The sequence below is a fragment of the Cryptotermes secundus genome, unplaced genomic scaffold (genome assembly GCF_002891405.2).
Source record: "Cryptotermes secundus unplaced genomic scaffold, Csec_1.0 scaffold430, whole genome shotgun sequence".
Lineage (NCBI taxonomy): Eukaryota > Metazoa > Arthropoda > Insecta > Blattodea > Kalotermitidae > Cryptotermes > Cryptotermes secundus.
The window spans coordinates 432,193-448,856 of NW_019721010.1; the positions used below are offsets into that span (position 1 = coordinate 432,193).

The 16,664-nt window shown below is 41.6% G+C and overlaps 1 protein-coding gene across 10 annotated transcripts in view; it reads right to left on the bottom strand.

Moving 5' to 3' along the window:
• Positions 1–16,664, bottom strand: part of LOC111875080 (protein NDRG3) — a 208,894-nt gene that overhangs the window by 13,205 nt on the left and 179,025 nt on the right. For all 10 annotated transcript variants that reach the window (XR_002844681.2, XM_023871166.1, XM_023871144.1 and 7 more), the window contains 3 exons: positions 8,502–8,643; positions 3,390–3,536; positions 250–519 (listed from right to left, as the gene is read on the bottom strand). Coding sequence is in view for 9 of the 10 variants with exons in the window: in XM_023871166.1 (XP_023726934.1) it covers positions 250–519; positions 3,390–3,536; positions 8,502–8,643 (559 nt within the window). In the remaining variant the exon portion in view is untranslated. The remainder of the gene's footprint in view (positions 1–249; positions 520–3,389; positions 3,537–8,501; positions 8,644–16,664) is intronic.

The following is a 16,664-nucleotide window of genomic DNA, read 5'->3' on the forward strand; positions in this document are numbered from 1 at the left end:
AAGACACCATATCTGGTGATGTAAGCCACAAGAGAACACAACAGCAATCAGATTTTGGGATCCAGGACAGACTATAGAGATATAATCTGTACTAGAACTGCTGTAGTGTGGGCAATATAATCTGCTTAACTTTCAAAGCTTCAGAATGTAACTTCCTATGTGGCACTTGTATTCTGTACATTCATGAGACCTGTAGATACTGGTTTTGGCATACAAATGTTGAACTTCAAAATAGTCATTCTATCTCACCTTCATCCACGTGGAATTGGTTGGGTCAAGGCGTCCATTAAGGGTGACAGTATCATCTACATGTGGACTGAGGGCCCCTGTGATGTTCATGACAGGCATACTGAGTGTATGAGAATTCTTGCGTCTTGAAGGCTCCAGTTCACGAACAATATTCAGATCTGTTCGTCTGATATAGCTGTCGATGAAGAGTGCGAGGTTGGTGGGATTCACATGACGTTCAAAGTATGCCTTGTACACCTGAACCAGATCATGGTTCCTCTCCTCTGTGCCCTAAAAAACATATGACATCACAAGTTAAAGGCAACACATTAGTTTGCTGCAACAGGAAGTACCATTATATTAACTACAAATGTCTTACAACCTCTTTATTAACAACACAACAAATATCAAGGCCAATTTGTTGTGTTGTGATGGTTAATAAAGAGGTTGTATATTGTAACACAACAGGATGCATGAATTAAAAATTACAAATGTCTTAAATTAATATCTTAGACAACTCTATGAAACTTTTAAGTAAAACAGTGAGATATGGACATGGGACAATACAATGGAAGCAGAACAGACACGACAAAAATGAGAGTCTTGGCTCGATGATAATTAGGCAAAAAATACTTATATGCAAAGTATATTATAGTGTTCAGAGATGAGGTGATAAAATCATGCAGGTAGAATAGTTACAAACAGGTGACTGAAGATACCATGGAATTAAAACCTGCAAGGTCAAGAGTGAGAGTAGCAGAAGTAGATGGGTAGGGGGTGCGGTGGTGGTAGTAGTAAGGAAGAGGAATATGGACTTCTGGGTTGTAACGCAAGCAGTTCAGCACATGGCAAAAGTTCCAGAGGAACATTCACCTCCATTTTCAGGGTTGAAGAGTAACCAAAGCATGAAACCAGCCATGAAGCAGACAGCAAACAGAGCTGTGCCTGCAGTTTACTTCTTGCTGATTTCTTGCTTGGCTTACTCTTCGACCTTGAAGATGGAAACGATATGTTCCTCTGTAACGTTCGGTTTTCTCCAAACTAAACAGCATTACAACTCAGAAAACTATACTCTTCATAGTTGCTGCTGTGAGAACCTCATACGTAACAAGAAGAGCATTTTCTTCTTTTATTTTTCAACTGGCTACATTCAAAATATTGTGCCAGGTCCAGGAATAATAAACCATAGCGCTTGTGACTCTTGTGTGGTCCTTTCATTTGTGTAAATGACAATCCAATGTGAGAAACAGTTTTGTTACATCCTTTCCAATTCAGGTTAACAGGAACCAATACATTTTAGTGAGCAACAGACTTCTGAACAATGTAAACAAAGACTTCAACTAACATTAAATAAATTATTCTTTTTACCAGTTTATAGTGGAATCTTGTGGCACAAGAATAAACATTAACAAACTGCTAATGTGAGCAGAGTCCTTCTTGTTTATGCGGTATAGGGGTGCACTGTCTATGAGCCATGTTGGACAAAAAGACAAATAACATCCTAACCATACAGCTGTATGTTCATTACCTAAAAGTGTTAAGAGCCTAACAAAAAATATATTTGTATTCAATACATGCCTGTCTAAAACTAGTTGTGAACCTTTCCTCAGCAGCAAGCAGTATGGCAGGTCAGCTCATAACCCGAGTTTTTTAATGTCTATAAGGATTTAATTGTAGAACAAAGTAAAAGACAAACACATTTTGGAAGAAATGCATGATTTCTAAATGAATACATTACTATATGCTGATGATGTGACGGAGGGCAGAGTGTGAACTATAAGCTGTAATTTTTAAATAAAATGTCATGTAAATTCAAAAGCAAAATAATTACCTTTAAAATTAAAATACTAAACTTTAGTAGAACATCAAATAAAAATGATTCTGTAACAAATATTGTAAGCCACTTTCATTATCTTAGCTGCATTATGAATTCAATAAAGATGTCCATAGAGGGCTGCATAAATTCCAGCAAATATGTGACACTATAATAAAGACATCTGAAAAATAAAGCTCAGACCAAAATCAATTACAATTACAGAAGGTGACATCTGTCCCAACACTCCTCATTTGAAAGTTTGATTGTTAACAAACAGCTAAGAAATTTCACATGGTGGATTTGCATTCCATAATCTATTTAAACAAATTTACTTACTAGAATGCCAGGATGATGTGACTGCAAAAATGATTCTGGTATATTCTACAGTGAAGAAAGGATTGTACTACAGAGAAAAGTGGCTGCAATATGTATTGAGACCTGAAAGTTAATTTATAGGAGAATTCATTGGTTGTTAACTAACTAGTCTTATTAGAAGAGCAGGATGGCCTATTCCCAAAAGAACAAAGAGAAAGAGCATATACACATCATTCTGATGTCTGAAAATCAAGGGCATTGGTACTATGGTGATTGGGGGGGAGGTCAGGCAGCCCATGTTTAATTGTAAATACATGCACCAATTTTTACAGCTTATTTTTTATTTTCATTTCATACCTACCAATTTCTCATTACCAGTGCTTATAGATCTATGTCATCTCTTATTGTAATCAGGTTGCATATCTAATAATATTAACTATACAGCTTACCACTGCTGAGCAGTTGCAATTTTCATAAAATAAAAATGAAAAAAAGATTTTTACAACTTATATTATTGACATTGGACATGCAAGCACTTTTGTTGTGTTTAGAGTTGGCATTAGGTGGGATGCGAGGACATGAGGGTGTGATGTATCCTGCAGAAGAACCTGAACTCTTTAGGCTACCCCTAGGTTGCCAGAAACGTGGCTATACTAGTACTGTAAATATGATGTTTTTCACGTGTGCTATCATGACAGGAATTATTGCTGGTTTCTTCTCTATAAGTAATTGTACATATACAAGTGTTTATTTAAATTGTATAACAACTGCATTTTTAATAATATTTTTTCATTGTTCATCATGATGAATATTTATACTTTTTGTGCTTCTCTTGTAGGGTTTATTGTGAAAAGTATATTTGACCTTTATACTAAAGAACTCAATTTTTTTAATAAAAATACACTGTCCTATTGTGACAATATTTTACTTGTACCGAATTCACTAATTTGACAAGTACCCAACCATATTCAAATTATTATACAGGCTCTTGTTTCAATGCAATACACAGTCCCAGTAATGTTATATTTACCCGACCAAAATGATGCCACATGAGGTAGTCCAGCACTGCCTGGGTCATGCCTTTGGTTCTGAGGTGTCTTGCATTAAGCTTTTGGTAGCCCCATTCGATCCATCCAGCCTGAGTTGAAACACAATTGACGAGGCAAAGAGCTTCTACCTAAGAAAATCAAACATAACCAAGACCATGTTAACTGATCCACACATTAATAAAGCTAGAGAACCGACCATACACAGTTCACAATAACTGTTGCCCTCATAATGCATATCCCACTGAAACATGATTACATGCCTGAAGAAACTGGTGCCTTGCATGTCTGCACCTATTCAGACTTTCCTTCTTCGGAGCCTCTGAGTCAAACGAAATTCATACCATACCTAACCAGCATAAACTTATACAGTCCAGAGAAGAGGACACCCTCTCCAGGATACCAAGAAGCCTCCCTCCACAATTACAACCTCTGGATAGGTGTACCACTGGATTGATCTGGCTCAGGATAGGGACCAGTGGAGGGCTCTTGTGAACAAGGTAAACCTTCGGGTTCCATAAAATGCTGGGAAGTTCTTGAGTAGCTGCAGAATTGGTGGCTTCTCAAGAAGGGCTCAGCTCCATGAGTGAGTGAGTGAGTGAGTGAGTGCAAATACATCTTCCCATCTCTCTATTCTTCTTACTGACAGGTTCCCAACAACAGGTCTGCATTCATAATTTATTTCTTTCAACATAATATGCATGTTATAACTGCCCTAACAATAGCTGGGGAACTGTATATATTTCAAGGTTCCAATTCATGTAAAATCATTTCTCACTCACTTTTTGGTATAATATTTACTTTAGCATTTTTCACTCTTCTGAAAAGGGGATTCTTCCAGTTGACCACTCCTACTGGTCAAGACTTGGCTACATCTTCTCTCCTCCTCAAATGGATCTGACTGACCACCTTCTTCATCACCTGACTGACAATACAACCCAACCTATTCCTCACCCTACACACTATAACCCAGAAGATAAAAGTAGCATGTACACATTTCTCCAAAATGTCAGTTATCTGTACACAAGACTACATGGTGTCATAAGCAAGAAGATCAATATCTGAAAAATCATGAAAGTGGAAGACTAAAAAGTTTCATTTGTAATTTATGTTCAAAATTAGGAAGAATCCTTTAAACCATAAATCAAGCACTTTTATATATTCACGCGCCAAAAGTCAGGGGATAGGTACCTAGTATCATGTAGGACCCCTTCTAGCCCAGTGAAGCGCAGTCACTCAACATGGCATCGATTCCACAAGTGGATGGAAGACCTCTGGAGAGATGTTGAGCCATGCCATCTGGGTAGCCACACACATCTCCCTGGTATTTGTAGGTGCAGGATTTTGGGTATGAATGAACCTCTTCACCATGTCCCATAAATGCTTGACTGTGTTCCTGTCAGGGGAACATGGTGGCCACACCAATCATCATAATTCTCCAGACTGCTCCTCAAACCATTTCTGGATAATTTTGGCCCCGATGACACAGTGCATGTCCTGCTGGAATATCCCATCTTTGTGGAGGGGTACATGAAGTCCTTGAACGACCGCAAATGGTCACAACGGAGTGCAATGTAGGAATCAATGGTCAATGACATGTTTGGCAGACCACAGGACCCACACCAGTATGGAACCACCACCAGCCTCCATGGCGCCTTGTTGACAACTGGGGTCTGTGCCACACTCATAACCTACCATCTGCCAAAAACAACTGGTACCATGAGTCATCGGACCAGGCCACATGTTGCCAGTCCTCCAGGGTGCAATTAGTGACATCACAAGCCCAGGTAAGGCTCCCATATCCCATGGAAGCTAAAGAACGCTGTACTGACCTGCTGGATATGCGTCTGGTACCTCCTGCATTGAATGTGGATGTGATTTCAGCCAGTGTCGCTTGCCTGTTACCACAGACAATTCTAGCTAGATGCCTCTGGTCACGAATATTAAGCACCAATGGCTGACCACTGCGCTGTCCACAGTGAGTGGTAATGTCTTCCATGAGGTATTCCAGGTACACATGAGATACCGTGGATTGAGGAATGTTGAATGGCCGCACAACTTCGGAAATGGAATTTCCCATCCACCTGGCACCCACTATCCTGTCCCATTCAAATTCTGATAATTCACATCACCTTGCCATGAGCAGACTAGCTGGTGTTCAGCCTGACCCACAAGAGAACACGTCACAACTGATACAGGTCTGGGCATTCCCAAGCCATCTTGGGATGGTGGCACCACTTAACAATAAATCACATACTGCTATTCCACAACTTTTGGCACTTGAGTATATATTCCTGATGTTCGTTAAGCAAAAATATGATACTATACAGAATATCAGTACAGAAAAAAATGAATTTACATGCCAGTAGGCAAACTGGTCTAAAAATAGAGGTGGACACAACTAAGCAATGATTCTTTATAAAAAGAAAGGTATTGTAAGTGCTGACTGTTATGCAGAGAAGGACACCCTTCAAGATTCATAACAAAAAATTAAATCAAAAGATTTAAAATGGCAAACCTCATGTTTATCCATATTTAAATTTTTGTTACGGCTTTATTTTTAATAAGAGTATTTTAAATATTGTAGCAAATAGACACATTGCTAAGCAACGACTATGAGATAAGCAAATATTACAAGAGCTGTTACTAAGTAATGGCTTCTCAAACATGTTCCCGTGGAAATAATTGAACAGCAACAGAGCAACAGGGTTTTCCATGTGCTTGATGTTATAACCAGGACAGCTGGAGAAATGAGTTAGTTGTGGTATATCTGCCAGCTCATAAGGGCCTTAGCAGAAGACACTGTTCAAATTGGTTACCAGGAAGCAAAGAGTGAAGACATAGAAGACTTTATGTGTGCTGCAGTCACAGTGATCTTTAGAGTGTGTAAACCAGTGAGGCTATTATAGTTACTTGTAGCTATGAGTCATGTGTTAAAGTGTGCAATAAATCGAAGTAACCAACTCAAACCCTGTCAATAGTCACTCAATCACATGAAAGTATTTTACTTTAGCTTTATGAAAGAAAACAATAGAAAACACTTCTACTCACTACCAGGAAAAGAGACCTCACAGTGACTATGTTACGGAAAACACCACAGGCAAAATTCAAACCCACCAGAAGTCTACAGTGTACAGTGTAATGTAAAAATAATAGCTATTAGTGAAGCTTATAAACTGTATGTCAGTGTTTATTTCGAATCTGGGTGTCACATCTCTTATTGTATTGGAGAGGGTGGGTTTCCCCATGCACTTAGACCAACTGTTGGTCCATTGTGCATCCCCCTATGAGATTCTACCAGTCTCTATTCCCTACCAGTACTGGTGCATGCCTTCAGTCCCGACCCAGCCAGCGAGTTTGGCCTCTACTGGCTCAGCGGTATCTCGATGCTTCCCCCATCTACCAGAGGCGTTAGAGACTACTGTTGGGCGGGAAATGTCCTGAATTTGGCTCAGTGGTCCCCGTTAGGACATGAGGTTCTTTTACGTGCCGTAAAGCTAGGACACGGGACCCACGGCTTAAATCCCTTCCAGAGGACTTGTTCCCTGAATTTTTCTGCCCTTAAAAATTCCATGACCTCTGCTGGGTTTGAACCCGCATACCTTCAGTCACGAGGTGGGACCATTACCCCTAGACTACGGAGGCTGCTGTCACATCTCTTAACTGCTATTGTTTGGACAGTTGTGAGTAGAAATAATTAAAGAGAAAGAGTGAGTAGGTATTTCTGTACAGTTTGTTTTGTAGGCAACCTTTACTAAAATATGATTTTTTAGACATCAGCACCATTTTGTACACACTGTTATTTTATCTTGTTCACTATTACAATATACAAGTAGCCCTCATTCCAGAACTTCTCAAGTTATTGATGTAGGTGCTTATAATGAAGTTTGTTTTGACAATTCCCCATTAAATTTTTAACAGAATTTATGACTATCAATTTCTAATTTATCATTTCTGGTACCTTTCTGTAAAGGTGGAAGGATATTAAAGGGCTGTAGGTGTCATAAGTGCCGATCACAGTGGCTGCATGGTCTAACGCATGAACAGTCTTCACCCACTCATTCATTTTTTTCATTCATTCATTCATTCATTCATTTATTCACATTCCATGGATCCCTATATGGCTGGACGACCAGTGGATATAAAAACAGTCAAAGAGAACAGATAAATTTCATCAATTATATAGATCAAAATTAATTATACTTAATTCATAACAATTACACATGTTATCCAAGACAAATCACAATGAGTAAATCGTTAAACAGTTATAAAATATATATGTAAAAGCATGCAACATATTAATATGAAACAAGACTACAATAATCAAACATAAAAATATACTAATAGGCATCCAGTGTATAACACACCAAGATTGTTAATTAATATTGAAGTTAAAATATTCTTCCAATGAGTAAAATGAAATTAACCCAAGAAATTTGGTACTAGTATATTTAGCAACCTGACTGTTACCATAGTCAATATGCATATCCACTGGATAGCTATTCTTAGTCAAGAATTGTAGAAAGTATGCTTTATCGAAATTTAGTGTCAATTAATTAGCTTTAAACCAATCATTCATGTTTTTAAATAATTGAATAATGTCGTTTTCATAACCTAAAAGGCCAGAAATCCTGAAAATTATGCTGGTGTCATCTGTAAAAAGATCAGGTTTGGATTTACTAATTATTATGCCTGGCAAGTCATTTATGTATAAAAGATACAATACAGGTCCCAGAATCGATCCCTGGGGAACACCATTATTAACTTTGGCAATCCAGAATGAACATGCCAATTACTGATTAAAACTCTCTGGGATCTATCTTTGAGGTAGGATTTTACCAAAGCATTCGCCTTACCAACTATTCCATAAAACACTGGGATCGTGGGTTTGAATCCCACTTGAGGCATGGATGTCTGTGTGCGTTTATTCTGTTTGTGCCGCCCTGTGCGCGCAAGTAGCAGCCTTGCAATGGGCTGATCCCCCATCCAAAGAGTCCTATTGACTATGTAAATGATCAAGAAACTGAAAAGTGGCAAGGGCCAACAAAGGGCCGCAAGTTTTCTTCATAATGTCTACCTTAATGAAAAGTACAAACCTTCTCAGGATGTACCAGAGCAAATCTCGCCAGCACGTTGCCACCAGCGCCCACACCAAAACCAATTATGCTCTTGAGGAGGAAGTGTGACATGACAAAGTTGATCTGCTCTGCCAGTTCATCCATTGTGGGATACACATGGCTGTGGACAAGAGAAATGCAGTACTTATTTCTCTGACCAATTTTGATCTTACAACCTCATAACGGTAGAGGACCAAGTTCAGACTACAGTGTACTACTAATTATGAACCACTGGGGAAGATGGGCGCAGGCAAATCTCTGTATTCATGACAGGTAGGTGTGTGTGTGTGTGTGTACGTCTGATCCTAGTCCTTTTGAGGCTGAAATTGCTATGGCAAAGTTGAAATGGTATAAATCTCCAGGTAGTGATCACAAGTGGGGAAGAAGAGCAATGCACATAGGATATTGGTGGGAAGGACTGATGGAAAGAGACCACTAAGAAGACCAAGATGTAAGTGGGTGGATAATATTAAAATGGATCTTAGACGGATAGGATGGGGTGGTGTGGACTGGATCGCTCTGACTCAGGATAGGAATCAGCGGAGGGCTCTTATGAACATGGTAATGAACTTTTGGGTTCCATAAAATACTGGGAAATACTTGAGTAACTGCAAAATTGGTGACTTCTCAAGAAACGCTCAGCTCCATGAAGTTAGTTATATAGTATCGTTCTTTTTGGTAACTTGAGCCTCATTTTGTGTTTGTAAGAACATTTCAAGGAAATGGGCTGCGCCCCTTTGTGACCTGCAGCTGAACACTTTTCTCCTCTTGGTACGAAAACCGGTGAAGTGGAGAAGAAGGTTGGTTTTACAGTTCCTTTAAGCAAAGCAATTTTAAGTTTAAATCTTGAGTAACACACATCTGTGTCCCCGCTGCTGCGTAGATATGAACTGTACTTGCTTTCGTCATGGCTCTCTTCAAACCATGCAACCCTTCTGCTATCCGGTTAGCTCGCCGTTTTGCCATGCTACAACAGACGCTGTCACATGAAATATATCTGTGTGTAAACACGTTTATAGTTGCTAAGAGACATATGATTAGCAAGTCAATAATGTACCTGCTGTAAATTATGTTAGTTTACCTGCACAAATACGGTCTGATGTGGCCTACACGTTATGAAAGCGGCGAACTGAAAATCAGGGCTCGGAAGAAAGAACCTGTGTTGTTGCCTCATCTAAGAAATGGTCATTTTAATACAAGGACATTTTCCATTTGTGCAATTCAAAGAATAGTCAAGAGGAGTACTCCATGAAGTACACATATTTTACAACTGCATTTGCGATTGTCATTTATTGAGTGTTACAGAACAAAGTGTTTCCGGATTCTCTAGTGACTTGTATGATGAGTCATTACATTGCATATAATTTTTGACTGGCACTGTCCAATCTCCGATCCAAGTTTGATAGGCTGATACACAACACTTTTGGGGGTGGCTCTAATATATTTTCCATGCGTTTTGTTTCATTCCATTAATTGATATATCTACTGCTTCTTAATCTTTACGATCCTAGTAACAGTGGGTACTGGACCCGAAAGGCTCTGAGCTTCAATGGCAACCATAAACCGTTGAGGTAACAGTAAGCGGTAACAACTGACCACTTAAAGATGGAAGCAGAGCAAACCCCAGAGGTGTCAGATATGTGCATACATCACAGAATAGACAATGTTTAACATAATTGCAGCGTAAAAGATTCCCTCCGAAATATTAAAATGACGTTTAGGGTGTGAACTACAAAGCTCTGTTCTGAAAGCAAACAATGGTTTGTTTGTTACAGACTTTGTACGCTTTCTTTACTTCGCGTAATGAATGAATGAATGAAGGTCTGACGTATCTCTTGTCTCTTGCATACAAAATGTTCCTTTTTATGCATATTCAAGTACTTCTTTGTTATGAAAAACATGCTATAATTCGTGTGTCGTGAAACTGGAAAACATCATCTTTTACAAGGCTACCTTCTGCAACTGAAGGTTCCTCGCACATCTATGTCACTGCTTTCGCAATGAACTCGGTACTACAATCTATCTTTTTGAACGTCCTGTCACAGTCCGAATGCACTGTTAATATTGCAGCACTCTTCTGCATAGAATCCCGTTGCAGAGTAATAATTTCTCAGTAGCTTTAGGCTGAACGAGGTAGTTTATATATAGCCCAGCATTAACAATGCCTGGTCTGAATATCAGGATGGATTCTGAAATGAATTTATTAAACTTTGGGTGGAGATTTATGACATAATAATTGCAGTGTGGTGTATTTCACCTTATTTTATTATGCCACTACCTACATTAAACTCCGTCTAACAGGATGGTTAATGAATAATGAATTGGAAAGGATATGGAAGACGCAGCCGTTTCTTGACCGATATACTATCCCGTTATTTGCCTGGAGTTATTGAGTAAAATATGAAAGTCCTCAGTCGGGGCAGCCAGTGTCTCGGCCAAGGTTCAAAACGAGCACCTCCCGAACATACAGCGCTACACCAGCCCGCTTGGTCAGCATAATAATGTCTCGATCTAAGAATGAGGAGTATTACAAACAAAACAAACTCCGTGGCTTGAGTCTGCAAGCGAACTATACCGACCGAGCGACCGCCGCTTGTCATCGAAGTTAGTGCCAACTTTAGCAGACAGAGGGTGTCGCGTGGGTGAGGAGTATTACAATGAATAAAATCCCATAACGTGGAACATAATATGTACTCTTCATCAATATTACTAAAGCAATTACATCAAGAAGGATATAATGCATATAACAATTCTTGTCGGTAAACCTGAACGGAAGAGATCTTGGAAATGTAGTCCAAGTTCAGGTCACATTGCGACTGATGGTCAGTCAGTCAGTCAGTCAGTCAGTCAGTAAGTCTTGGTATCGAGCCCCACCAGATATTTATTACTGTTTGGCAGTTACGGTCTTGTTTTTGTGGGGCGCCCTCTCTGACGAGAGGAGGGGTCTGCCTTTTGTATATGCTGCTGGCTCTTGCCAGCGCACTGGACACGTAGACGTAGATGGGAGAATAATATTGAAGAGGTACGGTAAAGTTGTCCCTGTAGTTAAGCACCATGCCATAAAGACGTGTGAGGGGGGTAAGGTGTAGCCCTGCCGCGTTCCTAACCTTGGCACTAGAGGGAGGTATATGGATGGTCTATTAGTTGTCAGCGGCCTCCGTAGTCTAGGGGTAACGTTCCCACCTCGTGACTCAAGGTACGCGGGTTCAAAACCGGCGGAGGTCGTGGAATTTTTAAGGGCGGAAAAATTCAGGGAACAAGTCCTCCGGGAGGGATTTTAAGCCTCATGTCTCAAGGGGACCTCTGAGCCAAATTCAGGACATTTCCCGCCCAACCGTAGTCTCTAACGCCTCTGGTAGATGAGGGAACCATCGAGATACCGCTGAGCCAGTAGAGGCCGAACTCGCTGGCTGAGTAGGGATTGATGGCACGCACCAGTACCGGTAGGGTATAGGGACTGGTAGAATATCACAGGGGGACGCACAATGGACCAACATTTGGTCTAAGTGCATGGGGAAACCCACCCTCTCCAATAACAACAACAATAACAACCACTGATTGGTCCAATATAATCCCTACTTTTCATAAACCTCACAGAGAGCTCAAACACTTTTTAAAAAGACTCATCATGCAAATAATTACTACATGACATACAGTGTAGCTCTCAACAACTAATTTTGTTGTTGTTGTTGTTTTGTGGGGTGGAGTGAGAATGAGTCTTGCCGGTACGTCGGCCACTAAGAGGCCTACTGTAGCAGTCCCGGATGGCACATGAATATGGAGCATTTGGTGGAACGAGAAGTGACAGGGGAAACCGAAGTAATCGAAGAAAACCTGTCCTAGTGCCACTTTGTCCACCACAAATTCCAGATGGTTTGACCTGAGCTCGAACCCGGACCGCCGCGGTGGGAATCTGGCGACAACCACCTGACCTATGGCACGGCCATTATTTTCATTCACTTAGCGACGCTGTCAGCAGCTAAGGCCACACAGCGTCGAAAGATGGGACGATCAGTGTATGAACTGGAAATAAATTGGAAGCAAGGAAACGATCGTTGGGGACTGGATGGGCCTCGGTGCAGCGCAGAACATAAAGAATCTCCATCCTTGCTGCAAATTGAACCCTGGTTCTCCGATGGTTCAGCCTGTAGCCGAGTCACTATACTGGCTCAACTTCCTCGACTCCGGGCAGCGAAGATCGCGTGAAATATCCTGTGAAGCCATTGTACAAGTTCCGCTTTAGGAGAGGGTTTCCTTTATGGTTAATGGCTTGTTTTGTGATGAGACTAGAAGGGACGCTAATGAGACCTCTCCACATTAATGTGCAAGAAATGGATCACAAATAATGTGAAAACTACGGACATCGGGGGAACGTTAACTCCATTAAGGTCTGCGCACTGGGGCAATTATTCACACCCTTTAATGTCATTCTGTAGCAGAGACAAAAGATGTTCCAGTCTTGCAGTAGCATTTCGTAACGAGGAGGAAAACACGACGTAATTTCGTCATGTCGGCTGCGTTCTCTGAGAACAGAGTTCGACGACCTTTGAAACCGCAATTTTATAATGAAATATGGGATCAAAGAGCCCCATATACCCACTGTGTAAGAGGCTAGGTGGGCCATGGAAGCTGTGAAGAAGAGAAAAATTTCTTGCGCTTACCAGGAATCGAACCCCGGCCGTCCAGCTCGCAGTCCGTCGCTATACCGACTGAGCTATATTGGCCTGTTGTTAAACAACCCTAATCAATTATTTCAGTTTACTAGTAACATGTACTGGAAGGTAAGAAGAGTTAAGACATGTGTCCAGGAAGTGAGTGCAGGCATAGCCTTGGCACTATTCAGTACAGATATGCGCGGTCAGCTTCTCCCAAGGATATATTTCCCAGTATGAACCGAATGTCAGGCTGAATAGGCCCCACAACCGGGCTGGACATGAAAGAAAAATTCGTATCTCTGATGAGACACGAATCTCCACTGTCCGTCAGTTACTTCACTGATTAGGCCGCACGCGGGACATGTGGAATGCAAGCAAAACACATACATCCAATTTTGGACAGGGTCCAACTAACTGATTCCAAGTCTCTCTCTGGTGAACATGCCCACTTTATACCGGGAACGCACAACTGTGTAGGTGAGGATGCAGCTTCTTTTCATGACACAATAACACCCAAGGGTCTGAAACCAATATACGGGTTCCACATGAACATGCATGTCACTGTGATAAAGAATTTCTCTTTGTGCTCGTATCTGGTACAAAACGCATAGGAAGGACGGAGAGGAGGAGGAGGTGAAGGAGGGTGAGAGAGGAGATGATGAATAACGAGGATCGGCGAAGAGAAGAAAAATTGACGACGAAGAATGATGATAAAGATATAAAAAATAGTTTTAACACATATTACTACGTAAGAGTTGAGGCTTTCACGGCGGTGACTATGAAGAAAGCAGTCTTCTGGGATTTGGCACCGTGTATATGTGGTGTTAGCCGACGTTTCGGAGGAACGTATCGCCTCCATCTTCAGGGTAGAAGAAAAAGTATAAGAAATCTGCAAGCAAGATGGAGGCGATACGTTCCTCCGAAACGTCGGTTAACACTACATATACACGGTGCCAAATCCCAGAAGACTGCTTTCTTCACATACTACTACGACTACTACTACTACTATTACTTGGAAAACCAATGTTTTCTACCTATTTGATCGTTCCTGACAGGCGAGCAAGATGAGACAATCAACCCGGATGTCACAAACCGGAAGCGTAATTAAGCAACCACGTCGTTTTCCAGTTTCCGCTACGAGATGCTAGTTATAAATATTGTTTCGTCGAAACACATAGTCAGTGCGTCTACGTCATCAGTTACGTCACTTCTCTGAACTGCATTATGTTGTCATAGTGGTGGCTTATTGCTGGGTATGGCACCACTTCCAATACGTCACGTAATCTACTGATCTGGGTCATTTCCAGAGCAGCTTGTCACTCAGTTGGTCAAAAAATTTCCAGTAATTTTATGCAAACTCGAGATTCACTACCGCCTTCACAAAACCCCCGGTCCATACCTTCTCACCCTATTTCTTTACGATCCATTTTCCTACTGTCCTCTAACGTAGGTCTGGTCCCCGACTGACGCAAACTTTTACAGGTTTACCTACATACTCGTATTTTCTTCATTTCCTTCGTACGTGCTACACGTCCCGACAGTTGCATCCCCTCCAGTTTTGCCATCCTAACACAGTGGCATACCTGCTGAAGAACAGATATGATGAAGCTCCTCATTATGCAATTTTATCCAGTCCTCTCTATTACGGGGTGTACGCGGTAGCGTAGTTGGTTGAAGCACCATTAAATTCGCTTAGTGGGGGTTCAGTCCAACTGGATCCACTCGGCACGGCGGCCACTGATTGGCCTACTGTAGCCTGCCCCGGGCGATTATGATGATGGAGAATTTGGTGGAATGAAGATTGGAAGGGGAAACCGAAGTACTCGGAGAAAACCCGACCCAGCGACACTTTGTCCACCACAAATTCCACTTCACCAGACTCCAGGATCGAAACCGGGCCGCCTAGGTGGAAAGCCAGCGACTAACCGCTTGAGCTATGGCGCGGCCTTGAGGCACCATGCTACAAGCCGGAAGGTCGGGGGTTGAGTCCCGATGAAGTGGATTTTTTTTATTTACGTAATCCTTCCAGCCGCACTATGGCCCTGGGGTCGACTCAGCCTCTAGCAGAAATGAATACCAGTAATCTTCCTGGGGGTAAAGGGAAGCCGGCACGTAAGGCTGGCAATCTTACCGCTGTCTGTGAGCCAATTGTCTAGAAGATGTGGGAGCCTCAACCTCTCACACCCCTATGAACCTTCACGGCCTGTTACAGGGATAGCTTTACCTTTATATAAATGTGATATAAGCGAACGAGGCTTGCATGCAGTAGTAGCATTGGAAAGGGACACTCTAAATGCGATTATACGTATTTTTAAAAATGAATTATTTGCAATTTTACATATCTCACTGGCCCTTAATTTAATTTATTGCACCAAGAAGGTGTGCGCAGCGATAACGTTCTAGGATCTCATCCAGAAGGTGCTGGATTCGAATCTCTGCCGGGACACCGGCTATCCTGGCTGAGACTGTCTTCCCTGAACTTGTTTAAGGCAGTATAACACATAAATTTCACTGCTGAGCATATACTGCTTTAGATGTGGATATGCTTAGTTGTGTATAGCGTACAAGCTCGGATATAAGGTGAGCCACTCTAGTTTTCCAATGACAAAATCACAAAAATAATTTCTTTGATAAACTTGAATATGTTATTTAGTTCTGAGGGTAATAAGGTAAACAAAGATAAAGTTGCCCCTGTGCTTGACTAATTAAGCACTATGCCATGAAGGCGTATGGGGGAGTGGATGTATAGATCCACATTTTCTTGACCTTGGCACTAGCTGGAGGTGACTGGTCAGCTTCACGGCCCGGCCTCTTTACACCGGGGAAAGAGCTCCCGGTACCCATTTGATAGGAGGCTGGGTGGACCCTAGAGCCGGTCTGGGAGACGTGGAGAAGATAAAATTGTTGACCCTCACGGAACTCGAACTCTGACCCCTCGGTCGTCCAGCCCGTAGCCAGCCGCTATACCGACTATGCTATCCCTGCTTAGTTCTGAGGGTCGTAAGCAAAAATAAGTAAACATTACGCCATTAAAAAATTTAATAAAATGCTAGGTATTTTACAGACAGAAGTAGCAAACAGAGCACGTTGTAATCATCTTCATATTAATCCTTATGACCCCGAAAATAAGACAACCCATCTTCTCTAAGGAGCAGTATTTGAAAATAAACCTCGCTTTGTATTCGGGCTGATACGGTAATTTTAATTTCTGATGCACATAGGAACCGCTCCCTGGCGTCAGCACGCTGACAACCTACACGCAACCTCCGTAGGATATCGCTTTATCAGGGAAGTGACCCACAAATCTTGCGCTGACCATGTTGCTGGCGCGCAGCCAGAACTCAATAAAATAAAACTGAAATGACTCCTCTTATTTTATGACCTCGAATTCGGACCCAGAGCCGTAAATCCAGCCAACGAATGTCACTGCTCGAGTCTTGCAGCACATTCCACCAGGATCGATTCCGAGAACGTGACTCACACCACA